The 27368-nt window shown below is 33.6% G+C and overlaps 1 protein-coding gene across 3 annotated transcripts in view; it reads right to left on the bottom strand.

The window, feature by feature from the left end:
• The window catches only part of Uaca (uveal autoantigen with coiled-coil domains and ankyrin repeats), a 97018-nt gene that overhangs the window by 21958 nt on the left and 47692 nt on the right, over window positions 1–27368 (bottom strand). The window contains exons 1-11 of one of the 3 annotated variants that reach the window (XM_048793244.1): window positions 23981–24554; window positions 21649–21782; window positions 16893–16981; window positions 13631–13695; window positions 12813–12870; window positions 8700–8770; window positions 8505–8611; window positions 6257–6438; window positions 5103–5140; window positions 1855–1923; window positions 539–646 (exon numbers count right to left, since the gene is read on the bottom strand). In XM_048793244.1, coding sequence (XP_048649201.1) covers window positions 539–646; window positions 1855–1923; window positions 5103–5140; window positions 6257–6438; window positions 8505–8611; window positions 8700–8770; window positions 12813–12870; window positions 13631–13695; window positions 16893–16981; window positions 21649–21782; window positions 23981–24019 — 960 coding nt within the window. In that variant the 5' untranslated portion in view covers window positions 24020–24554. Of the gene's footprint in view, window positions 1–538; window positions 647–1854; window positions 1924–5102; window positions 5141–6256; window positions 6439–8504; window positions 8612–8699; window positions 8771–12812; window positions 12871–13630; window positions 13696–16892; window positions 16982–21648; window positions 21783–23980; window positions 24555–27368 lie in introns of those variants that run through there. The other 2 variants (XM_015480474.2, XM_048793245.1) reach the window with 2 other exon arrangements.

Below are 27368 nucleotides of genomic sequence, written 5' to 3'. Positions count from 1 at the left end.
GATGGCACCTGTGACAAGTCATACACATGATAAAATATGCATTTAAAGAGTGAAATGATTATCCTGGATTTCATATTTTCTTTAAAAAATAATAGCTTATAGATATTTCTTGCATTTTCAACTTTTACACAATATATAATATAGATCACTGTTTCTGTGACTTTGTTCATAATAGCACTCTCTGGAATATCCCTTTGTTCCTTCTTGCTTGCTACAAAATTCAGTCAAAATACCATCTTCTTGCAGGAAGTACCACCTTAGAAGCAACAGCTCACAGCTCTCTCCTTTCTCCTCTGAATGTCCCTCACATGTCCTTACTTATCATCTGGGTTGCATTACTTTATATATTTACATTAGAAGCTTCAAGGAAAGGGTTTGGCCTCTAGTAAGACACAACTGTCCTCAGGACAATGACTTGATTTTACCTCCTTTAGCATTGTGACCTGAAATGACAGGCAACTGGTAACAATATCTTATTGATAATTATAGGTACTAAAACAGTTTTCAGATTTTTAAAAATACTGTGCAGATTATTTACCTCATTCAACTGTAATTGTAAACCATTGACTTTATCCAATAGTATCCTTTGTTCTTGCTGAATTTTTCTCAACCGCTCTTTCAAATCTTCATTTTCAATCTCCAGATCCTTAAGAGAGAAAACAGATAAAAATTTTTATAAAATAAATTTAAAAAGCAGTTTGCTATCACAGATATACATATATATAAAACAGCTTTAAGTACAAATGATATAATTTCAATGACAATGTTACTCAAAATCTAAAAATGAGTAATAAAATTGCTGTCCAATGATAATATATACAAGTATATTAAAGAGAGTAACTAATCAATTTGATTTCAACAAATAAAAAATAAAAGCAACACTTGGAAACAGAATATGGCAGAATATGCCACTTTAACTTTTGCTTAAGAATTCCCAAGTTGCTGGGTACAGTGGTGCACACCTGTAATCCTAGGAGTGCAGGAGGATTGCGAGTTCAAAGACAGCATCAGGAACTTAGCAAGGCCCTAAGAAACTCAGTGAGACCCTGTCTCTAAATAAGACTTTTTTAAAAAAACTGGGAGTGCGGGGTGATATGACTCAGTGGTTAAACTCCTCTGGGTTCAATCCCTGGTACAAAAAAAAAAAAAAACTCCAAAGTTTATGAAACATTCTAATGCTTCTGTTAAACTAATCATTTCACGACTCTGATAAAATATGAAAGGTTCCTACTTAAGTGCACAGTCTACTTTCTCAACACTACCTAGAAACCCAAATAAAATGTTTTTATTATATTGAAAGCAGCTATTTAACTTATAATTTAATGATGTTCCAGTAATAAACTAAGTATGAGTTCTTTACTCAACATAATCCACTTAATAATTACTCTGGAAAACTTTGACCAACATAAAAAGGCACTGTGTAGTTAGTTTAACAAAATTATTTTTCTTCATAAAAATAAAAAATTTTTAAAGTTTAGATTTTATTTTTTTATATTACCATTACTTTTATTACCATAATTAATTTTACAACATGAACATAAATGTATGGTTTATAAAAGACATGAAAATCAAAAAGAGTTAATAAAATTGCTAAGTTATTTGATTTTCTAGTGTAATCGAAACAATGTATTCTATACTATACTTCTGTTATATACTTGAGTTACTTAATACAGACTCAAACACTCATAACAAAAGTCAATTTTTGAAGAAGAGTAAGAAAATATCCCAACCATAACAAACTTCCTTTCCTTTCCCCATTCATTTCACCTGTGTCTCTGTTCTCACTTCCCCCATCCCACTATATACACACTGAAATTCTTTTAAAAGTAAGATATTAATTTTTTTTCTTTGTACCTGAATGTTTTGATGCTCCCTCTGATTTGACTTCATGTTTATTTCATCTTGCATGTGTGTCAAATTTCGCTTGGGTAAAACATTAAGAAAAGACAAATTAACAAGTATAAGAATATGGAACAGTAATATTTTCCTCAATAGTCAATACACCCAACCAGTGACTTTCAGTTCATTCAACATTAAATTTTACTGTGTATAACACAAGATGGCAGTATTTCCACTTAAAAACCCCTAAATGGAAAGCATCTTTAAGGATAGAGGCTTTAAAAAAATCAAAGTATAATTTAAAACACTACCAATTTTTTAAACTTATTAAGGATTTATTTTAACTAAACTCACAAAATTTAAAAAGTAAATTTTTTACTAGACACAATATGAATGTTGTGCTATAAAACATCACATACCACTTCATAGGAAGAATTTAGTTTTTAAAAAATGGAGGGGAAGGGCTGGGGCTGGCGCTCAGCAGTACAGTGCTCGCCTAGCAAGTGCAAGGCGCTGGGTTCGATCCTCAGCACCACATAAAAATAAATAAAATAAAGGTATTGTGTCCAACTACAACTAAAAAAAATTTTTTTTTTTAATGGAGAGGAGGAGGAAACCACATTAAGTTTGAAAGACAATATGGAGATTATTTCCTTTTCTGAGGACTGCTAAAACAAAGTATCAAGATGCGGTGTTAAGAAGAGACACTGACTTGGATATATAAAAGATCTCTAAATAACTCTGTTGGGTATATGTTCCATTTTTTAACACTTACAGCTTTGGAACTTTATTCCAGTTTAGAGATTTGCTTTAACAAAAACAGAACACAATGATTAAGCAAGAGAACAAATAACCTCCTTTTTAAAAAATCCAATTGGTCTTCAAATCTGCATAATAACCAATTTAGAAACATCACTCTTAAAGTTAAAAAAAAAGATTGCTTTAATTCCTCTAGATAATTTTTCATGTTTTATATTACTTGTTTGTTTAATCAATTTATTCAACTACCATTATAATGAGTTCGGATCTAGAATTCGGGGACAGGTCCCTTTAAAAAGATATTCTGTAGCCACAATTTCCAAAATATGTTTCTAGTTTCATTCATTCTACTAGAGGACTGTTCCTCAAGAGGCATTTGACATTTATTAACAGCTCACTTCATCATATCACTCTTATTTTTTTATTGTTTTTGAGACACGGGTCACTGTGTTGCCCAGGCCAATCCCAGATTCTCAAAATCACTGTGTTGCCCAGACTCAGTCAATCCTCCTGCCTGGGACTACAGGTGCCCACTATGGCTCCTGGCTCATCATAGAGCCCTCATTCCCAGCCTTCCTCTCAGAATCCTCACCCATTTCCTCCACTCCTTAACCCACCCCTGCTCAGACAAACTAAGTCAACTCCACCCATGAAGACCCAGCTTCCTGACCAGGCCTTCTTAGCAACAAGAAGAGAATGTTCCTTGCCCTTCCAGCTCCAAGAGGCAGTGACCCAGGCACAACTAATGGCTGATATAAGCCTTCCGCAAGCTGTTGGTCTTCAGAAGACATATATTTGAAGTCTTTACCACTCAAAATTCTTCTTAACACAGCACCTGGTTATTTTACCACTCTCTCCTTCTGCCCGCTCCATCGTGTACACAGCACTTCTGCCAACCTGAGCTTCTACTGTCCCACAGGTGGGCGAAACACACTCCCTCATCAAGGGTTGGAACTTGCCTCCCCCTCAGCCTGTGAACTTCTCTGGAGCCCCCACTCTCTCCATCTTCATCCTTTAATACTGTTTCCTTCGTAGCATCTGCTCTGATGCAATTGGTCATTTGTTTATTGTTTTTCTCTCTCAATAACCTGGGAGCTGCATGAGGGCAACAACTTTGCACCTGGCAATATCCTGACACTTAGAACAGTAACTGGCACACTGTAGGTGTTTGTTGAACAAACAACTAAGTCTTCCTTTCACAACTATATTGCAGGTTTCTTGATAATAGGGACTGCATGGCTTGTACAAAAACAGATCCTATTTATAGTAGATAGTCTATAAGTATATTCAATAAATATGGAAACAGGAATTAGGAGTCATTACTCTTACTGCTCCTAGTAGAAAATTAACTCCTTGTATTCACTCAGAAATCCTTACAGTACTGAGCAGAGTACTATTCCCATGTAAATATTCAATAATTCTTTACTTTAAATATCTGTACATTTCAGAACTCATTTTTCTCTTCTGTGGGATGGCTGGTATAAACACAAGAGTATACTTTTTATCTCACTCGACTCCTACTTAAATTATCTGAGAAACAGGGAGAAGATTGATGAAAAAGAAAGTATCAACAGACATGACCCATGTATGAACATGTTACTTCATTCTGATGGATTGAAAAGGAGAACAAGCTTTAATACAGCTTTCAGATTGAGGTGAGAGGTAGAGATAATGGTGCAGAATGATGAATAGAATTGCTCAGAAGGTACCTGATTACTTTTTCTTCAGGGTTTGGAAGTGCCCAGGTTCCTCTCACTAGAGAAAAGCTGAAAGCCTGGAAGGGAACAGCCAGCAGAAGAGGAAAGCTGCCTACACTAGCTCTGCAGCCAGAGTGCTGTCAACCACCCCACTTCAACTCAAAAAGATGAGAGGAAAACACAAGACATTTACTCAAACCAGGACATAAAACCAGGGTTAAACTGTGATTTGTTAAGTGGTTAGTATAAAGTATGAATTGTTCCATGTGCTATTTTAAAGTCCTCAATTGAGTATACATAGAAAAAAGACTTTTAGAAATAGAAAATACTCTATATTAACAGTGGTATTGAAATCACAACAGATAATCAGTTCTTAACTGTTTTCTTCAGTTCTTATTGCACTAAAAGAATTTTCCCAAATCAGTACAGATTGGCTCTGTTGTTGAGAGAGGATAGGGGGAAACTGCCTATGATCTGCCAGGCTAAAATTCATCATTTAATAATTTCAGTGAGGTGTGATATCATCACATACATGGAACTAAATGCCCAAACCAGGAGGCTATTTATTCCCCACTGGATACATTCATTGTGATTGTGATCCATTACCAGGCTAAGTGATATTATCTTAACATAATAGGATCTTATGACCTTAATACTACATTCTACATGGGCATGATAAACTGGGGAGACAGAAAGCATGCACTTAAACTCACAATGAGTTGTGTATAATCATTAACCAGCTTTACTAAGTATTTTACTTAAATTGCACAATACCTACAATTTTTAAAAATTAAAATTAAGATCTACCTGTTGCAGAGATGGTCCTTTCTTCCAAAGTTCTCTCCCTAAAGATTTAAAGAGAGAAAAACAGTAAAACAGCAGAGTATTATGGGTGGATATGCATTCCTTAACTATACCACTCAGTCAATATTAACTAAATAAATCTTAAAGTTTCCTCTAAAGCTTACTACTTTTTAGTTTTAATTCTTAAATTCATGCTTAAAACAACAATAAAATAACATTTTTGCTAACCAAATTAACAAAGGTTTTTTTTTTTTATATGACAATATTTAGATAACTGAAACATCAACTTGTTAAACTATCTCAAAAGCCATAATGTACATATCCTAAAGCCTAGTGATTCAATTTCTAGGAACTGATCTCAGGGGAATAATAAATAAACATATGCCCAAAACACATAAGGAAAAACCAGTGAAAAAACAGATATAACTTAGATACCACCAACAGAAAATTGTCTTAATTAATTGCCTTAATTTAAGTAAATGGAATCCTATGCATTAATAAAAATTATACTAAAAATATGAGGAAAAAATAGAAAAACGAAAAAGTCTTCAAAATATGTTACATAAAAAAGTAAGCTACAACTCAGTGTTATAGGTGACCTTCAGTTTTATAGATAAGGAAAAGACTGGACAGCTATGCTTCAAAATATCCACAAAGGCTTCTCGGTGGCAGGATGAGTGTCTAACTTTATTCATTGTGCTCTTCTGCATTTTCCAATTTTTCTTTCATAAATAGAAAAACACTTGGTATAGGCATTTGATATATAACATTTGAATACTTTATATACATATGTTAAAATGTTTTTTTTTTCTTTAAAATTTCCTGAGTATAAAGTTAGGAGCTTCACTCCTTATCAAAAATATTAATATATACAGTTTTTATGTGTCAATTAAAAAATATTAGTAAAACCCTTGAGTTGACTCTTCCTCTCAGTTCTTAAATTAGTCCACAGTATATCAGGATTTATTTGATAAACTACACAATAAATGTGACAGACACTGTCCCAAAACAAAGGGGTATGATGTAAGTAAGCAAATCTATGGTACAAAGGGAGGGAAACCAACACTTTATTAAAACTTTATTATTTATTATCTAAATCTTTAAAAAGCTGCTCTTTCTTAACCTGGACTTTTCTAGTCATAGAGAACTGCTAATACCTTTGCTGGTATTTTCTGATGCAGTCTTCAGTAAGGTTAGAATGTCCAGATTGTCACCAATTCTTGCGTAGTAAGAACTATCATGGCCAAGGGCATCCAGTAAGCTTACATCAGCACCATTTTTAATTAAGATTTCTACTGCATCTCTGCAACCATACTCACAACCCAGCATGAGAGCCGTTCTAAAAGGAAAGGGGAAGAATAAAAGACCTTGAGGAAAATCCAAGGAAATGTTTCAAAAATATTCAGCTAGAGGCCTCCTTAAAACATCAGTACTACTTTAAGAGATTATATCATTATAGATACAGATTTTACTTTATCTGTTTATCTTACATTTTAATTTCATCACATTTATAAAAAAAACATTTACTTTATGTTTGCAGAGCTTAAACCTTATGCTGTCTTATATACTTTAATTACTTGTCAAACTAAACTTGTTAATTCCAATTCATTAATGTGGTATAAATAATTACCATAAAAAAATCTTCTACAACTAATATTGTCACCCCCTCTGCTCAAACCTTAACTCAGTCTTTTCATAAACTGAACCACATCACACAAACTTCCCCGAGAAATCATTTATCCTCCAAGGGAGGGCTTTCATGTCTTTAAGCTTCATTTAAAACTTGTCTCATTAAATGAACTTTCCTCAACTACTCACACATTAACATAGACCATTCCTTTATTCTGCATGAGAAAGCCATCAGCACTCAAACATTTCACATATGTCAGCAAACAATCATCATGAAATAATACAATTAACTTGTCATGGAAATTTAGAAGGCCCCTAAAAATTATTTTGTCAAATTTTTTTTACAACTGAGGGAACCAACACCTAACAAAATAAAGTGACTTATCCTATATCAAACTTCAATTGAGACTACTGAATTTCATAAGAAAATTATTCTTGCCTTTACTATCCTATGTAAGCTCTTTCTTATACAACCAATACCCCCATAGTTGCTGGTATAAAATTCTATACAAAATAGGCATTAACAAAATTGTATTATTAGCTTTAAAAAAATGCCAAAAACTCAATAACAACCACAAAAAACTTGAATACAGTGTCAAAAACTATAATTTTAAAATCATTTGCTATCTAGCAAGTTTATAAAACATCATGGTGTGTGTGTGTTTGTATGTGTGTGTAAAACAAAAGAACTATAAAAATGTAAGGCATTATACATAAATCACCAGACCAACCCTCTGTAATTAAAATTAAAATTTTAATTTTAGAATAAAATTTTATTAGTTATGCTTAGACAAACAGATTATAGTATCTGCACAAAATAATACAAGAATTCCATCTTCTTAATCACATTAGTGATTTAATTGCTTAAGAATTTCCTCCATTGAGATGTCTGCACAATAAAAACAATTAGAATTATAAATATGACATCTAAAAACTATTTTATTTGTCTTCTTTCAATGAACTATAAATAGTATACATGTTTAGAAGAATAAAATTAAATAAAAAGAACAAATTTATTAGTAATTATTTGTAAAATCCCAGAAACTTAGCTATAAATTATTACAACAGCCCAACTAATTAGGGGAATATATTTCAGATATTTGCTACCAGAAAGTTTGTGACTATATATACATCAAAATTATAATATAGAAAACACCATGACACACCAGACTCAGAGAAGGAGAAAAGGCAGACTGTGGATGGAAATTATCAGAGCAGATTACCTGAAAAACATTCATATACAGGGGGAAAGTAAACTAAGGGAAGCTTAGGATGAAGAAACAGACTCATTTTCAGAGGAGACAGCACTGTGCTCTGATAGGCTAAGGAGAAAACACCTCAAGAAAATCTAAATTGACCATGTCAAGCTTTACAATGTCCAAGAACCACCTGAATCTAAAAAAAATTCACAAGTGAAGAAACAGTCTATAGATGTAATTTTTTAAATTCTTCTGTATTTTGTATTTATGCCCATTTCATTAAAGATTTTTTTTAAAGCTTAAAATAACAGGGATGTACTTCCTTTTTCCTTCAGTTCCCTGACCCAAATATAGGCCCTAATCACTGCTTTTATTCACCATTTAGCCTGTCATTTCCCCCTATTTTCCTTTCCTTTATCCTTCAGCAACTGAAGAAAAGTGAGGGGTGGATGATAATTCCAAAGAAGAGCAAGCAAAGGAGGGGAGAGAAGGAGAGGGAAAGGCCAAATCACAGCAGCAAAGTTTCAGAATCACTGTGCTTCCAGCTGCTACCTTGGAGCCAAGAAAAAAGAATTACCTGTTTTGTTTGTCTCTGGAATTAATATCTGCCCCTCTATCTATCAGCAGTTGACATATTGTTGGCCTACACATCTGAGTAGCAAGAACAAGTGGTGTCCGCCCATCCTAAGCAACAAGAAAAATAAACCAGCATTAAGAAAAGAAAGTTAGAATACATGAGACAAAATGAGAATAAAAACATAAACTGACTTACTATATCCTTGGCATTCACAGAGGCCCCATGGTCACAAAGCAGCTGTATGCTAGAAGGACAGTCTGCCATTGCTTTGAGAAAGAAAGAAAAGTGATAAATGGTGAACATCTGTTAGGACACATGGTGCTTTTCTAGGTCCATATAAAGCAATATAGTTCTTCAATTTCTACACCACCAATCTTTATATTCATCATCCTCAGTGTAGCATTATAAGCATCAATTTTCTATTTAAAAATGGGTTATATGAGATCATTTTGTAACTTTTTGAATAATTTATTAGGATCAAGGAACTATTGTCATCCTTGTAGAAGATAAGGATATATTACTAATCAAGGGCAAAAGAGATAATAAAAACCAAACTTAAATTTTCTATTTATAGCATGTTTTTAAACATAGCTACAACTACCTTGTTTCTTGAAGTTAGTGGGTTTTTTTTATATTCATTTTATAGTACAGTCACAGTGAGTAAAGAATGAAACATACAATTCACATTTTATTTTAAAAGTAGAGAATGCAATATCTGCCCTTTAATGATGGAAATCGGGCCATTTTGCTTAAAATTATAAAATCACATAACACTTCTTCTTGACTAACACTAGACTTCATATTTACATTGGGAAAAATTTTTTATTAAATTCAGACTGTTTACATGCCTCATGATTTTTTTTCAAAGCCTTATGAGCACATTATTTTTTTCCCCTTGGTGGAATTTAATAGAATTAAACAAAATATACATAAGAAAATCAAGTAAATTTTAATTTTTGTCTCTGAGCCAGCAAATCCCTCATTAAAATGCTAATCAAACTTAATAAAGAAATAAACCAAACTGAACACATTAATTCAGAAACTAAAATCTATAACTAGCCAGGTTCAACTATAAATGAGAATTAAAAATGAAAGGCTTAATAAATTCCAGGGTTATAATATACTGAACATGTAAAAGTTAGGTCCATGGTGAAGACTGTTAGCTAGTCACCCAACTTGGATTACCCTCTCTTCCATGATAATAAAGTTGTATTGAGCACATAGTGACTCATCTAATGACTCCATTTTCCAATCCCTCCCCCCAATAGCCAAGTGTGGCCATGTGACTTTGATTCTGTCTATGAAATGTGATAAGAGTGATGTGTGTCACTTCCCAGTCTAGACCTTAAAAGACTAGTGATGCCTTCCTCTGCAATCTTTTCCCTTCCTATGAGCTGGAACACAGAAGTGCCTGCTACCAGCTCAGCCTTAAAATTGAGAACAACTCTAAAAGATGGTAAATCTGCTAAATGGAAGAAATCTGGGTTTCTAAATGACCCTGTGGAGCGAAGCATTAGCCAATGTGAACATCAGGTCTGTGATATGAAAGAAAGAAATTCTGTCCTTCCTTTAAAGCCAATGTTAATGTTATTTTATGGTTTGTTATATAGTAACTTAGCCTAAGACAAAAATTACTATCAAGTGGGGTGCTAATATAACAAATACATAAAATAAACAGTACAGGTTTAATGGTTGGATGCCATGTGATGAGTTAACAAATCTCAGGCTAGAAATCTGGTGAACCTCTTATGCTGTGACAAAATATTTTACACAGCTATCATCTATGATAATTTAGAAGGTATACCGTGTGATTATGAAGGCTTTCTTGGTTAGGCAATAGAAAAGAGCCACACTAATAGGATATATTTAATAATATATATATTTGAGACCTCACAAGTGTGGTGAAGCAAATTGTTTCTCTATACCAAACAATACAATATAAAATCATTGTTGCTTACAACTTTTCTCAAAGGCCTTATAGCAAGGGAAAAAAAGATCAAATCCTAGAATAAAGATAAGATTGAGGATGTTATATTAACATTCAAGACTATTGTTTCAGATGGCTTTAAGATAAGTAGCCATTAAAATAAGAAAAAAAAAAAATCCTGAGTCTAGAAATAAAGACAAGAGATAATGGAGGGTTAAGAACCATATGTCCAGCACATAACTTCTGATATGGTTCTTGGTATATAAGTGGTTGGAAGCAAATAGGTTTTGAGGGAATTGTCCTACTGCAAAAGCCCAGTCAGCTGAAACTCAGCTGTTCCGAACTTAATCTGCTTCCACAAAGGGCAACTTTCTCCAATAACCAATTTACCTGTCTTAGAGGAATATAGACAAGTAGGACTCTCCCTAAAGGCAGGGCCAGGAGCCACAGAGAGCAATGGATAAGGGATGTCTCCCATAAAACAGAAGGGGAAGGTGGCAGCACCAGTAGAACAAATCAAGAAATTGAACCCTAGGATCTCAGCAGGAAGTCCTGTTCCAAGTTCTGCTCAGCAGGATTTGATACCTGTTACTAACTAGTGAGTGCTGTGTGTCCCTGTTCCTTCCTTCCAAAAAGGAATCTTTATTTTACTTACCCTGTTCTTGTGCCTTCATTCTATATTATAAGGAGATATCTTCCCTTTGAATTTATAGACTGCTAGACTATGAAGTGTTACCTCAGAGCTAAAATAATAAAACTGTTGCAACATCCAGAAATCCTGGACTTTGAGCTAGAGGCTGAAGAACTGATTTATGTATTCTCACCCTTGAGAAGAAGAGGAAGGATTCCATGTGTGGGGAGTAGAGGCTACAGAAATATCTGGAAGGACAGAGTTGGACTAGAGCAGAAATTGCAAAATCTGTTCTCCCCCTTTTCAACTGTGTAATAACCTGACTAGTCATCTAGAAACTATACTTCTGAGCCCCCTTTACAGATAAAAAATGCCACCTGGCTTTGCTTTTTTTCAAGAGAATATGAATGGAGGGTTATTTACCACTTCTAAGTTTGGGCCTTAGACTTTGAGCATGTGGTCCACCCATATTCCCTTTCCGCTCACTTCTAGTCCCCTCACAGACAAGACTATAACTGCTTCGACCACACAGTTGAGGAAGAAACCCAGAAGATAGAGTAGCAACAAGATGAAAAGAATTTCATACAGAAATGACCATGAGTCACCTGCCAATCTATACTACATTCAAAAGTTTTTTGTAAGAAGCTGATATTAGAGTTCTTTCGGTAGAGCACTAAAAAGATATCCATCCTACCAATAAATGTATTGAACAAATATTAAGATTTCAATTGATCAGGTGGTACCAGTTCTAAATAAAGGGGATAAAATTCATAATAACTCTTGGAATTTTATTGTAAGGCTGAAATGATAATGTACATGAAAATGCTTTGCATATAATACCATTCTATATAAAAATAAAAGAGAAGAAAATGCATTGAGAAATAAAAACAGAAAAGCACCTAAAATGCAAAAGAGAAAAAAGTGAAAGAAAATTAAGACATAAAAAGTTAAAGGAAATTAAAGTGTATCTTTAATATGGACCACTTTAAGTCATGCAAATAGTCCCTTTACATGAAAAGAGAGGGTAGATTTATTTTTTTCATTCTAGTAAACTATAGAAATTTCACACTGAGAAGAACCACACAAGAAGTCAGGCTATCTTACATTCCAAAAATACCTGAACATCTAACTTTTTCAATGTATTTTCTTTATGACACCTAAAGAATAATTCAGACACTTTGACACATAAGTGTGAACAATAAACTCTGTGAAATTACTAGTAAATTTTTTTATATATAGCACATTACAGTGATATGAAATTCAGTATTGACACCTCTAAGTCAAAACAATCACCATAATTAATTAATTAATTAATTAATTCAGGCACTATTTATGATTTAATTGTAATAGTATTATTAACTTCATTCTGCAAGTGAGAAAAAAATAAGGTTTAGATATGCTAATTAGGTGCATTCAATTTTAGAAACAAAAGTCTTTCCCACTTCCCATATATCTTAACAATTCACACACACACACACACACACACACACACACACACACAGTGCTTGGAGCTCCTTGAGAGCAGTGTATGCTGTATTTATCTTTGTGCCTTTAGTATCTAACAAACTGGCCTGTAAAAATTCACTGATTCAATCTTTTTAAACTTTATAATCTAATAAATTATACACAGAAGTGTAGAGCATTCTTTATTTCACCATGAATCATACCAATACATGTTAAAACTTTGACATTAATTTAAATGATTAGATGTTTTAACAAACATTTGTGTTCATGTGAAACCTTTGCTTACCTGCATCATGAAGTGCAGTTCTCCCCTGAAGGTCTACATGTTCAGTAGGACAATTGTACTGTTAAGACACAGAAACTTGGGTGATCTGAGAGAGTTTTGTTTTAAAATTCAATATCCAGACTGAAATGAACAGCTGTTATTTCTTAAAATATTACAAATATCAAAGAAACTTAAGACTTTTTAGACAATGTAGCAAATATTTTGACATGAAACAAATATAATAACATGATATAACTGTAAATTTCACGGTATTTCACCAAACAGGAAACATATGGTACATTACAATAGCACAGAATATTGAAAATATGTTTGTTTGTTTGTTTTTTCAGTGAAATTTAAAACAAACTTCTGAATAAGAACAAATAAATCCTACTGTGAAATTTAGTGGAAGACCCTTTGATTAAATTCAGCCAACCAGTTCACAGAATTTTGTGGTTGCTGGATTAAAAGTTTAACTAATAATGTTAATATTATGTAGTCAAAATTATTTACATTTATATAGAAATATATATATCATATCTTCTATCACTTTATCTTAGGCCATATTCTAGACAACAGAAAATTCCAATCTCCAGCTAATGTCAACAGGAAGGTCAAGTCTTTGTTATTTATTTTTAATACACTGAGTTATGCAATTCACTTCCCTTGGAGTTTTTGTTCTTTATTGTTCACATTCCTTCACAAACGATGGAAAAAATATCATGTAAGCTAACAGTCAAAGTTAGCCTACCATTTTCTTTGAACTCAAATTCCAAAATACATTAAAAACACATTTTTCAGTCAAATAATAAAACTAAAATTTTAACCACTTCCACTACCTGTAGAAGTTTTTGCAGGCACAATGCATGTCCATACTTAGCAGCCAGATGAAGAGCATTTCTCCCTAAAAAAAAATTATGTAAAGGATTGTTTTCTTCATACATTAATTTTTATAAAAATATGATTCTTTATTCCAAAATTAGTTGACAGGATACTTAATTTGTAAGCAGGCTCTTAGTTTCTATGATTTTTCACTTAGTCTGATATTTTAATAAGAGATAAATATACACACAAAACAATAAAGATGGGATGAAAAATTAGCATACAAATTCAAAGAAGTAGGAACTTTGTCTTATTCACCACCACTGAATCTCCAGAACCTACAGTAGTATCTAAGACAAAGTAGGTAGTTAAGTACTGGCATAAAGAAGGAGGGAGTAGAGAAAAAAAGAATGGGAAGAGGAGAAAAGGAAAGAAATACCAGATTTTATGTAACATTTCCAATTAGGCAGTGTGGGCAGTAATAATGGAGAAAGTTAAATATAAGTCATAGAAAAGGTATTCTCTAATTTTCATACTTCACCTAGAATTCATAGTCCATTATGAGACTATATTTCTGAACATCAGACCATTTGTTCAAATATAATATGTACCAAAATGTGCAATTTTATACACATTTTAAAAGAAATGCCAAAGGGATTGGGGAGGAAAGGTTACCAAATAATTTAAAAAGCTGACTTTGAATTCTGGATAAAGTAAACTCTCAGAGGATATCTTAACTCCAAACATTCTCTTCTAATTATGTTTTTTTACACTTTCATCTCTCTTTGTTCTCTTTTTTACTGGTTTACTTTAGTTATACATGACAGTAGAATCCACTATGTATAATTATACAAGCATGAAGTACATTCACCTCTCTTGAATAGTAAAAAATACAAGGGTTTCACTAAGATATTCTATCTTCTACTTTTTAATACTCTTAATTTTCTTCTAACCTCACAAATTTCTGAAAATATAATTTGACTTTGCAAGTACACCTTTCTACTAGAAAAATAATTTATATTCTGACCATTTTGGATGGATAAATAAATTGGCTTTCAATTCCCAGTCAAGAGTTTAGGTAAGTGGATAGGTTTTCCTGGCCTGATCACTTCTCTGCAGCTGGTTAATAAGATTCTAGAACAAAATACAGTGAGACCAGGCACAGATGTAATATATCAGCCACATCCAATCATCTTCTAATTTCAAATCAGTCAGATGTGATCATTTCAAATTTCAACTTAGTACCATTAATGGACAAGTTTCCTAGAAACATTTTACATTGTGAAAAATAACTGACAGATAGCATGGAAATGGAGGTGGTGGAATGAGGCATAGTGGTGAGTCTCTAGTGTTCAACAAAATGTTACAGAAAGCTGGTTACATAAATAGGCCTAAGGAAATACCCAATCCAGACACTTGAGATGTAGCAGCAAAAAAAAATCAGGACACACCAGATCTAAAATGTGCAATGTTAAGGAAAACACCAAAGGGGTTGGGAAGGGGAGGAAACCTTTCATTATAAATCACTTTCATATAAAACAAAAATTAGGTTAGTTTACATAAAAATTTTAAATCAAATATCTACATCTGGATTGTAACAGATTCTGTAACAAATGAGAAATGTCCTTGTCTTCAAGAAAGGACATCTCTAGAGACAGACAAAGAATCAAATAAAAATATAGCTAAATAGCAGCATAAACAAAAGAAAGGAAGACTTTAGGATATGTTAGAATGCAGTATATGAAGCAATGTCTGCTGATCTTGGGAAAGCTTTATTTGAGTTTTATCTGCACTGAAGGAGGCCGGAAAAAAGTCACTAGATTATCCACAAGGCAAAAATGTCCAGAACAGAAAAAACACAGATTAAAAAAGAAAGAAAGAAAATACATGTTTGAATTGGAATCAGCACAGTAAATGGTCTTAAAAGTTCTGAAGACATATAGGTCTAAAATTTCTAAGAATGTATACACCTTCAGTGATATACAGGAACATTCCTACAATAAACATATTTCTTTCTTCAAACATAGGTAATAAACTAAGTTTGGACTTTAATTTAAAATTTCATGTATGTTAGGTAAAGATTTTCCTCACTAACTCAATTGTATCTCTGTTTCCCTTTTTCTGTTTCATTTCTAAAAACAACACTGGTTAACAGTAATATATTTATTTGCCCATACACAGAGTCATAGGATAAAATATTAAAGATGTTAAGCAAATTCTCTGCTCTGAGTCAATTCCTATATTTAACTGACTAACAAAGTAGAATTACAGAGAACTAAGCTGTTAAAGAATGCCAGAGAAATGAGAATGGTGATCCTGATGGACTGAAAAGTAACACTCACTGAAAACATAAAAACATATTTTTAAACATAAAAACATATATTTTATGTTAACACTCACAGCTATATTCAAATACTTACGGGTCTACCTTTGATATGCAAACTTATGCTACATGATTTTAAAGGACAGACATAGGCATGACTAAGTGTAAGCAGAAGATAAAGTAAAAAAGATTTCCATTGTTTTTAAAAATATAGCTAAGCAAACAGACTGGGTTCCCTTTGAGGCATAATGGCTAAGAACACAGACTGACTGCAACGTTATCTACTGCAGGGCCTTGGGCAAGGTACTTCACAGCTCAGTGCCTCATACCTCACTGAGTTAACATGGAGATAAAATGAGTTAACATATGTGAAGCATATAAGGTACTTATTTATCAGCTTAGCAGAGAAGGTATACAAATATTATATAAATGTCAGCTATCCTTGCTACTATCATTATTGTTGAGGTTGTTGCTATTTCAAGGTGGTTAGTTCTCCATCACAAAAAATGTTTAACTGAATGTCAAATGACCCCATGACAGAGAGGACTCTTAGAATAATATATGAATATCAATTCAATAGCCCCTAAAGATATTAAAAATCTGAGATTTTAGGATCCCATAACACTACTAACACCAGCACTAGACTATAGGTCTTACACTGCTTATCAGTCCAGTAATCCTTTCTCCTCAATTCCCTGTACATGACTGCTCTCCACAATGATAACTCAGAAGTAAACCTTTTCTCAACTATTTGAACATAGAAAAGTAAGGACTTTTCTTTAGTCTAACTACTTAAGTGGCCAGGGGTATAGCTCAAAAGTAGAGCACTTGCCTTGCATGTGCAAGGCCCTGGATTCAAACTGAAACAACACACACATATACATATGCACGCACTAACAGTGGACAGTGTTTGCAACCTCTTGATGCTTTGACATTGACTATGGAGGTAAACATACCTGCAGTGTCACTGGTTGTAATGTCAATTCCATGTATAAGGATGGCATTCAAACACTCAAGATTCCCCTTTGAGGCCACAACATGGAAGCTAAGCAAAAAGAAAATATTTGTTATGCCACAGAACCTACCAAAGCTAATTTTTATGTTACATGAATGTCACTATTTATTCAAAACGTGGATGCGCGCGCGCGCGCGCGCACACACACACACACACACACATTTAAAGGCTACATATTTAAAGGAACATATTGAGCATCCCTAAACCAAAAATCTGAAATTTTAAATACTCCAAAGTTGGATTTCTGTAACATGCCAATACATTCCAGAACATTCATTAGAACCAATAAAATATTCTAATATTCAAATTTATACCATTAATACCATTAACTCCATAATTTACCATTTCAATAGCAAAAGTATTGGTGCTTGGATAATAAATGTACACTGAAAGATTTCTATTTAGATCATTTTGTTTAATTTCAAATATACCAAAAATACCAAAAAAAAAAAAAGTTATAACAAAATCCTGAGGTAAAGATACATCAAAACATTTATCTCTTGGGGCTGGGGTTTTAGCTTAGTGGTAGAGAGCTTGCCTGGCATGTGTAAGGCACTGGGTTCAACCCTCAGCACCACTTAAAAATAAAACAAAGGTGTTGTGTACATCTACAACTAAAAAAAAAACAAACAAAAATTTAAAGTCCATTGACAACTAAAAAATATTTTTTAAAAAATTTACCCCTTCTCTTTACAATTATCAAACTAAGCCTTCCAAACAAGCAAAATGACCTTTAAAAGCCACAAAAGAACCTGTGACCAGTGACCAAAGACTATCAGCTAATTCTTCTTCTTGCTTACAGACCTTCATGATTGGTTAAGTTTCACACAAACCGATGTAACTGAATGATTTTCCTTATAAGGCAAGTCAAACCTGCTTAAGAAACTGTGAAGCATCAAGGATTTAAGACACCAGATAACAAAACATTCCATTTCTTTGATCATCTAGTTTATAATCAACATTTACAGAAACTTTCTCTGTGCACTAAGACCTGACATTGACTATCAAATTCAAAGCGGTAAATAACATAAGAGTTGTTGGCAAAGGACACTGAACTCAGGTTGAAGTAGAAATGAGGTTCTAAACAGGCACAATAACCACTCTGAAGATGCCAGGAGACAAAGGATATGAATGTGTTCAGCAAGGTGCCTGGAAACAGAAGCACTCTGCATCGCTTTCTCAACCCAGGGTGCATCCCTGGCCAGACCATTGAAAAGTTTTATGATCCTCCTGGTCCCTGAAAGCTTAGTACTTCTAGTTCCCCGATCCCTGCCTTATTATTTTATGAAGAACTTAACATTTTCATAATACATAAATTCAATGCTTATTTTCTTTATAGTTTTTGAATCTCTTCTTAATCAATTGCAAACTCAATAAATGCAGAGATTTTATCTGTTTTCCTTTCTATTGTAGCCCCAGAATCAAGTGCAAGACAGATAGTGGACCTTGAAATATTTGAATAACTAAATACTTAGAGACAAACTTTGAAGACAGCTTGCAAATTAATTTCCAAGTATTATGATATTCAGTGTGTGACTCTACCTACTATTATGACAGATAAAATGCAAACTAGAGACCAAGCATTCCTTTAAAAAAAAAAAAGCAGGTTTGAATACAAACTGAATTAAAGAAAAATAGATGTTTCTGATAAAAGGTATATAGTGTTCTTAAGAGTCAGACTAGTTCTCCTTCTAACAGAATAATTAAGGCTGAGGATATTGTTCAATCTTTTCAATAACACTGAAATCAAGAAATAATTGTTACATTTTTGCTTTAAATTTCAAAATTAAAAAAATCAGAATAAAGTTTTTTATAATTACAGATAATACAAAAGATACATTTGTAATGACCTATACTTGACTACTTACTAAATGCTTTAATTAAGGAGAAATATAGTTTATATTTATTAAGTATATATTAAGGCTGAGGATATCGTTCAATCTCTCTGCAATACTGAATGAATTATACTATGCAATGCACTATGAGAGCCTTTTGGGCGCTGCTAATTCCTTCACACAGATACTTAGCCCCCCAGTGATCTTGGAGATAACACTTTTTGTTTGCTTGCTTGTTTTCATCTCTTGGCTCACAAAATTTAGAAGACCCCCTTCTTCAAAATCAATCAATATTATAAGAATGACATGCTAAAAGTCAGAAATCAGAACAAATCTATAATGGATTATTAATATCGGTATGCTATAAATAGTAAATGTGCTTCAGAAAGACAATACATCAATTATTAAAATGTGAGCAAAGAACTGTAAAGGAATATGAAAAACTGCTTCACAAAAATTAAAATATCAGTTCTTAGGTTTTCCATTTAAGAATCAAGAGACGAATTTCTGCTTCCATAATGGAAGATATAGATAATTTGGACAATCAGTACCTCTGACGACAAATAGAAAAGCTGCACAAAATATAAACATATCCTCGAGGAAAGACAGTAAAGAAATGACTAGGCCAGGATGCAAGGGAAGACAGACGCCCAGAGGGGAGAGCTTAGTATCTGAGCGGAGGCCACTTCTTCCTTGTGAACATTTGCTGATTCCGGAGAAAGCAGTTGGGAGGTTGAACACCACTTTGAAAGCCACTGGGGGAAGGGAAGTGAAAATCTAGAGCCCGTTGTTCTGTCATTGGTGGTGGGGATCCTTGGTGAACCTGCCTATTTGGGACTGGAAGTTCCAAAGGCTGTGCCCTAGGAGAGAGGTACACAGGAAAGAAACAGATCCTTGCAGTGACAATGGCTAGGCTTCAAATATTTCATTTGTTAAATAACACTGAGATCAAGAAGAACTTGTTACATTTTTTTGCTTTAAATTTCAAAATTAAAAAAATTCAGAATAAAATTGTTTTTATAATTACAGATAATACAAAAGATGCATTTGTAATGTCCTATACTTAACTAAACACTAAATGCTTTAACTAAGGAGGAATATAGTTTACATGTGTGAATAAAAATTGAAAATATTTTATCCCATGAATCCCAGGAAGAATTCTACTTCTTACACTGAAAACCTCAAAGATTAATTCTATTCATTTATTTCACAAACTAGAATTCAAAGTTCATCGAATGATACTAAATTTTATACTTTATAAGTAATTTCACCCAAAACTGAACCTTAGATCAAAAATTCAAACAAAAACTCAAAGATCGTTCATTCAAAACACTGAAAACAGGGATGGGCTGAAACGAGGTTTCACCAAAGAGTTTCACACCACAGAAGACTTCCTTTATCTTTTAACATCTCAGAGTTTCTGGAAAAACAAAATCACTTACAGATACTAAATTTTAATTATTTCTACTGTGAGTCCATTTTCATAAATAACTTAAAATTTAGAAAAAAAATAGGGAAAAGCAAAAATAACCAATGTGTCTATAACTATCAAATTATAACTTGATGAAATTGAAACATTATAAATGTTTAACTTTTCAAATTTTATTGTTTATTTCAAACTTTGTATTATCTTTAAAACTACTTAATTTACAGTCATGCTTTACTATTTTTACTATATTTAAAAGTCTAAGCATTCCAAGGTAATGACCTCCATCAAACATTAACTATTCACTTCCTAATATTCATTTCTATATTTAGTCTTTGGTTTCCACCTATAATATTCTGAATAAACGCTTACAAGTATAAGACTGAGGAATTTTAGGAAATGGGACTTTTCACCTTTAACTTTGGAAGGATGCCCAGATAGGGTTTTAACTGCTATAATTATAAAGGGTCTTAACAGAATCTATATCTACCCTTTAAACCAACTGATCCCCACCCTCAACAGGAAGGGAAGCAATGAAGATTTGGGATGGGTGGGGGAAGAGACACATGGTTCATAAGCACATAAACTAGCCAGCTGTCCTTCTCAGTAACAAAAACAAGAGCAGGATCACTACCTATGTCTCTCTAGGACACACTAGTTATTCTGCTTCCATTCTGTTCTGAACATTCTCATTTAAGTATCTAAGTTTTAAAAAAAATAGATCAGGGACTTGGGGGGAAAGACAGTAAAATTTACAGAACTCTTCAAAGAAAAAAGCTTGGGCTCACATCCTAGTTCTGTGACTTTCCATGAGATTAAAGCAAGCGTTTTAACTTCTGTAAACTTTTTTTCTACTTCTTTTATAGGGCTGCTCTGAAGATCAAATATGGAAATATGAAAAAATCTTATCAATAAAAATGCATCAAATAACTATAGGCCATGGTTTACTCTTGGGCCTAAACAGCTAGACCATCAGAGTAATCTGGTGTTCTCTCTCTCACTTGGGAATCTTTTAAATTAGAACAATCATTAAAAAAATAGTAAAGAATCTCTTTAATTAGCTTGTTTGAAAGGTTTTTGTTTTGTTTTTTGTTTTGATACCAGGGATTTAAGGGGCATTTAACCACTGAGCCACATACCCAGTCGATTTTTCTTTTTTAAAAATTATTATTTAGAGACAGGGTCTTGCTGAGTTGCTTAGAACCTCATTAAGTTGCTGAGGCTGGCTTTGAACTCAGAATCCTACATCAGCCTCCCTAGCTGCTGGGATTACAGGTATGTACCACCACACCCAGCTGTTTGAAAGTGTTAACAGTGAGTTTTGGTAGAGACTTCTTAATTAAAAATTAATATCCATAGTTCACAAAATTTCATTTGTATCCCAACATTCTACCCAAATTTTCTTCAGACATGCTTTCATCACGGGCAATACTTACGCAGATCTGCCCTCCACATCTAGTTTGCCTGGACTGACTCCCTTTTTAGCAAGGATTGAGGATACTTTTTCTACATCCCCTCTCTCTGCAGCTTTCATCAACCGGTCATCATATTTATTCCAATCTGCTGCATGCTACAAAAAGGAAAAAAAAAGGAAACATGGCATAGTATATTAGTAAGATTTTGTGGAGGAGGAAGGAAAAAAGAAGGGAAAGTGGTACTGCGTAAGACATTCCTCCTTTTCCAACAGCATCCCAAACTTCCTTCTCCGTGCTGTGCTAACTTCAGTAGAACAGCAGTTACAAAACCTTCCCAGGACACAGGACATTCAAGTGTAGTTTACATTGTACTTTTGAGAAAAAGTATGCTTCTCATTTTCTCTGTCCTGTTCCCTTTGTCCTCAGGGAGAAAACAAGGAAATTAATAATTACTAAAGCCACCCTGTGCCAGACATAAATGACCCCAAAAAACCCTAGTAAACTAAAATTATCTTCTCTACTTAACAGATGTGGAGAGTCAATGCTCTGGGGACATTAAATGGCTGAAGTCGCCAAGCCCAATCTTGACTTCTCCCAAATCAGTTGCTTTTCCTATTCCCCAAATCCCTTTCAGATTTGGCCCCCAGGACTGTTAGCCATAGAATTCTGTATACATTTTAAGAAACCATATTCCTCTCCCACTTATTTAAAGGTACTGTTAGAAATATATTTATTTCTATAAGGCAAATAATACACACACACACACACTCAATACAGAAAGAAACTCATTATGCTTATATATTAGGATAAAAAAAGAACTTCTACACCAAAAAAAAAAAAAAAAATACTAGAAAGACTCTAAAGTATTAATTTCTTAGAATCTAAAATAATAAAATTAGAAATGACTTTCATTTTCTTCTTTACATTTACTACATTTTAATTTTATAAAAAAGATTTTTAATTTTAACAAAAATTCAATACATGTTTTAAAAATGAAGATCAAAAGTAGATTTTAGGGCTGGGGTTATAGCTCAGTAGTTGAGTGAGGCACTGGGCCCAATCTGCAGCACCACGTAAATAAATAAATAAATAAATAAGGACATTGTGCTCATCTACAACTCAAAAAACTTTTTTTAAAAAGGTAGTTTTTTAAAATAATATTTACTTGTATATATATTTAATTGTACTAAGATTATATTTAGCTTTGATTTGAAGAAAGTTCATTTTAAGATATTATTCTCAGTAAGCAGAAATTAAAGAACACAGAAATTAAATACATGTTGTTTACACATTCAAGATTTTAACCTTTTAAAATATATATCAACTTCCTGCTTAATTCTGTGCTAAATCCAGTACTATTCCTAGAACAAAAAATATCTACACATTTTTCACATAACTTATAAAGCAAATCCTATGCTTACAAATATCATAAAAAACCTCTGCGGGGGAAGTTATTTACTGACAGATTCCCTAAATGTTTGTTTAATCAGCAAGATTATTTTATATCTAATATCCTCTCTGAACCACAAAAAGAAAAAAACACCAATTTTCTAGCTAAATATCAAAGTACTCATTAAAAATATTAAAATTGTGTATAAAAAGATAAATACATTAAAATTTTAACTCACTCTTGAAACTCAGTATTTTTATGGAACCTGGTTCAAGTAACTACAGACTTAATAATTGTCTTGAAATCTATAACAATATGAAGATTAACCCACTTCTTTCTAAATTCAGAAGTTAAAATTGACAATTATGAGTAGAGAATAACACTATTTATTGGCTCAAAATCTAAGTTACATTTTAGGCACTACCTTTCTCTAGTGCAGACCAAAACAGTGTAGTGACTCTGATTTGAGGAATGGTAGTGGATGCAGACCTAAAAGACGCCACACTTTCAAATGCCTCAGGGATTAAGTCATATTTAACACACTTTCTCTGTATTGATTAGTTTATCCTTACAAATAAAACAATCATTATTTCCAACTAGCTGGTGGAGTAAAAAGCTACATAATTCCAAAGGAAGGCTTTAAAAAAAAAAAAAAACAATTAAACAGGATCAAAGTCTCACATGAGGATGTGATTTTCAGTCTACTTCATCAAGCTCCATTTTCAATTCTGGTCCAGTGTCAGTTAACAGTAATGCTGCTTAATGATTAAGATTCTATCATGTGCTTTTTTAATCCAAGAAAACAAACAAGAACTTTTATTTTCTATCACTAATCCTAATGGCAAATCAGGAAGAAGAGTAATCCAAAGAAAGCAAAATTAATAAAACAGCACATTTTAAAAGAACACAGTTCAGAAAGCCGAATGAGAACCTTTTGTTACACTGAACTACTAGGATACCTACTCTGTTCTTAGGAGCACAAGAAAACCAACAGCTCATCATAGACAGGATTTAGTTTCTTGTTGCTAACGGCAAACCACTCCGCATTAAGTTACAAATCTCTGCAGCTCACAAAGCAAGCCTTCACACAAACGCCTAATGAGTGGGGTGACTCAGTCCCTCACATGCTGTGCTACACTTAGCTTGGATCTCTAAGGATATTTTCTTCGTCTTCAGGATCCTTCTCCGCCTTCATAACGCTTGAAAATTATTTTCCTCACAGCGCAGCACTTGATTAACAGGAGCCTCAAGTCAGGTACTGTAACTCCTCCTATTTCTTGTTCTTTAGAGACTGTCTTTCAAAGTCCTCCCTTTCAAGGACCCCACTAGAAAACCTGAACAGTACTCTGCATCCTGCTGCTTTGAAACTGCAACAGAGACTCTGCAGTGCATGATAAAACTGTCCACATCCGAAAGGTCCAGTAAACAATGCAGAGACTGTCTCCCGTTGATGGAGTTCTATTTTAGATTCCATAGGACCTGACAGCTGAGTAATAGAAAGGAGCAGCTAAGAATATATTGTAAAGGCATGCTTTTCTTCTGAGTAATAAATTTCAGGTCTCCTGGGAAAATGACTCAAACATGTTGTAAAACATGCTTATTATATAAAAACAACTTGTGTGACATAATGACAACACTGTTAAGAGACAAATTTGGTTATCCTACAAAACAATATTTAAAACCAGTTTCAGTCTTAGGATCATCTATCATGGAGTTATAATAGCCTTGACAAACAGAATATAAAATTCTATTTAAAGCCAGTGTGTCACACTTTAATTTAAGGAAATGCACACACTCACAGTAACACTTTCAAATTTCCTCCATTTTAGTACCCATACCAATCTCATTCCGCATACAACCAAGTTTCAGCTTACAACTGCTGCCAGTCTGTCTCCTTGCATGTTAAATGAGAAGAGACAGAGGAACTGCCAAGACATTAAATAGACTACATCATGATGAATACTTTTCAACAAATTTTAAATTTAACTCAGTACTCTTTAATTTCCAAGTTTAGCACCCTGCCTGTTATAACAAGTAAATATTTTATCAGTGGAAAGTCAAATTATCTGGATTTGGCAGATTAAAAAACAAATAAACTGATTAAACACTAAAGGAGGCATTAAATATTGAACTAGACCATAAATGAAATTCTGTTTGGGGACAAAGCAGAGGACTCCTCCATATTCTCTACAATATCTATACTTGTACCAACATTCCACACATTATCAAGTTGATACACCCACAAGTTCAGGATTCTTTTTTAAACCATGTTTTATTTACCACAATAGTATAAGAATAATTTTATACTTCCTCCAAAAAGGCACATTCAGGAAAAATGTTTCCTGGGAATGCAAAGCATTCCAACACAAGCATTTATAGGAAGGAGGTAACTGCTAGCCTATGGATCATGTGCCCAGTACAAAATTCTGTTATGAACTTCAGCAAGAAATCTATTTCCTACTATTTAATTTTAAAACATCAGGTCCATTTTTTAATTTTAAAGTATATATGTATTACTTTCAGAACAATGATTTCCCCCCCCCCCAATCCATGAGCTATCACAATGGATTTATCTGACTGAGTCAAGAAACTCCACCCAGCCTATTCAATCTTCTTCAGAGGAAATCTGGAATAGAACTCAGGTCTTATCCTTTGGTTAACAAAGCAAGTACATTCTTCTTGACATAGGACAGCATCGGCAAAAGAAATAAAAAGAAGGGGGAAACTTGTAAGGAGCAATTAAAGCCATAGAAGAAGCTGCCCACGCTCAAGAAGATAGGATGTGAGTGTCCTAGTGTACTGAGAAAGTCCCAAGCCTCCCCACTCTGTGGCTCAGTCTCCAGCTCCTACTCTCACACACTCCTTCACTGCTGTTGCCAAGGAATCCTAAGCAAATCCCTGCTATTGCTGTCCCCTGTTGTCTTGAATGTTCTTCCCTCACCTTCATTCAGGTTCTTCTCAAATGTCATTCTCTCAATAAATGCTTCTCAGATCTCTGTATCTAAGCAGCCCCCATCTGCTTGACCCCACCACTCTTTATCCTGTGCCACTGTACTTTCCTTCAAAATACTTAATAGCATCTGCCATTATATTATAATTTACCTGTTTGGTATATAACTTACTGCCTATCTCCCCAGTACCTCTATAATTTGACTAGATGTCTAAAATCTTTTCTATGTCTATTTGAAATTATAAAGCTATTTTTTAAGAAAGTAATTTGGAGGGCTAGGGCTGGGACTCAGCAGCAGTGTACTTGCCTGGCATGTGTGAGGCACTGGGTTCAATTCTCAGCACCACATATAACTAAATAAATCTAAAACTGTTTGAGGAACCCTCTTTCTCTTGGGAGACATTGCTAACAAGGTCAGATCTGGAACATATTTTTACTAGCAACATTGTTTCCCAGTAAACTGTCCACCTTCAGACAACAAGTAGGAAGCCCAAGAGTGGCTCAGCTGATTGCAACTGAATAGACCCTACAGCTTGTTATCAATTAAAAATCCTTGGGGGTGGGGGGTGCTGGGGTCATAGCTCAGCGGTAGAGCGCTTGCCTAGCATAGATGAGGCACTGGGTTCAATCCTCAGCACCACATATATGTAAATAAAATAAAGGTATTTTAAAAAATCCTTCTAGACCCTTACCTCCTGTAAAATCTATGTCTCAAGTCTCTCTTCACCACTCTTCAAATCCCACTGGGTCCTTCAGAAAGTACCATAAATAATAGTTGAAGAATATGTATTGGAGTCAGGCAAACCTGGGTTCAGATTCCAGTTCTGCTATCTTCCCGCTGTGTACAAGTAGAATTTATTTATACTTTATAAGCCTCGGTTGCCTCAAGTACAAAGAGAACCTATCTATATAAAGTCAAATAGGTAATACATAGGAAAGGTCAGTACTGTGCCTGGCAGATATTAATGTCCAAAAATTGGAAGGCATTGGTGATGGTCACAGAGCTCCTGCTCAGAGATGCTGAACAGAAGAAAATTCTTTTAAAAACTACCAAAGTAAAAAAGAAAAAGAAAAAAACTTCAAGCACTTTTTCTGCATTTCCTATGTTCCTATGTCAACTATGCCTGGGGGTAACTAAAATAGTTGATGAGGGTAAGTTTATATTTATAAAGGTATAATAGCCAATAAAAAAAAGAATTAGAATTTCACCATTTTGTAATCCTTATATAATCAATGGATCTAAGCAATGATTCTCAAAGACTATTAACATCACTAAAAGATAAGTAGATCTTAGGTTCCTTTTATAATAGCATCAAACCCAGAATTTTAAAAGTAAACATTTATCTAAACCTCTAACTACAAGAAATTCAGAGGACAGAGGAACATAATAAACTACAATAC

Source organism: Marmota marmota, unplaced genomic scaffold (assembly GCF_001458135.2).
Source record: "Marmota marmota marmota unplaced genomic scaffold, marMar, whole genome shotgun sequence".
Taxonomy (NCBI): Eukaryota; Metazoa; Chordata; class Mammalia; order Rodentia; family Sciuridae; genus Marmota; species Marmota marmota.
Note: the sequence above shows the minus strand (reverse complement) of the source record. Positions and strands in the feature narration are given on the sequence as shown.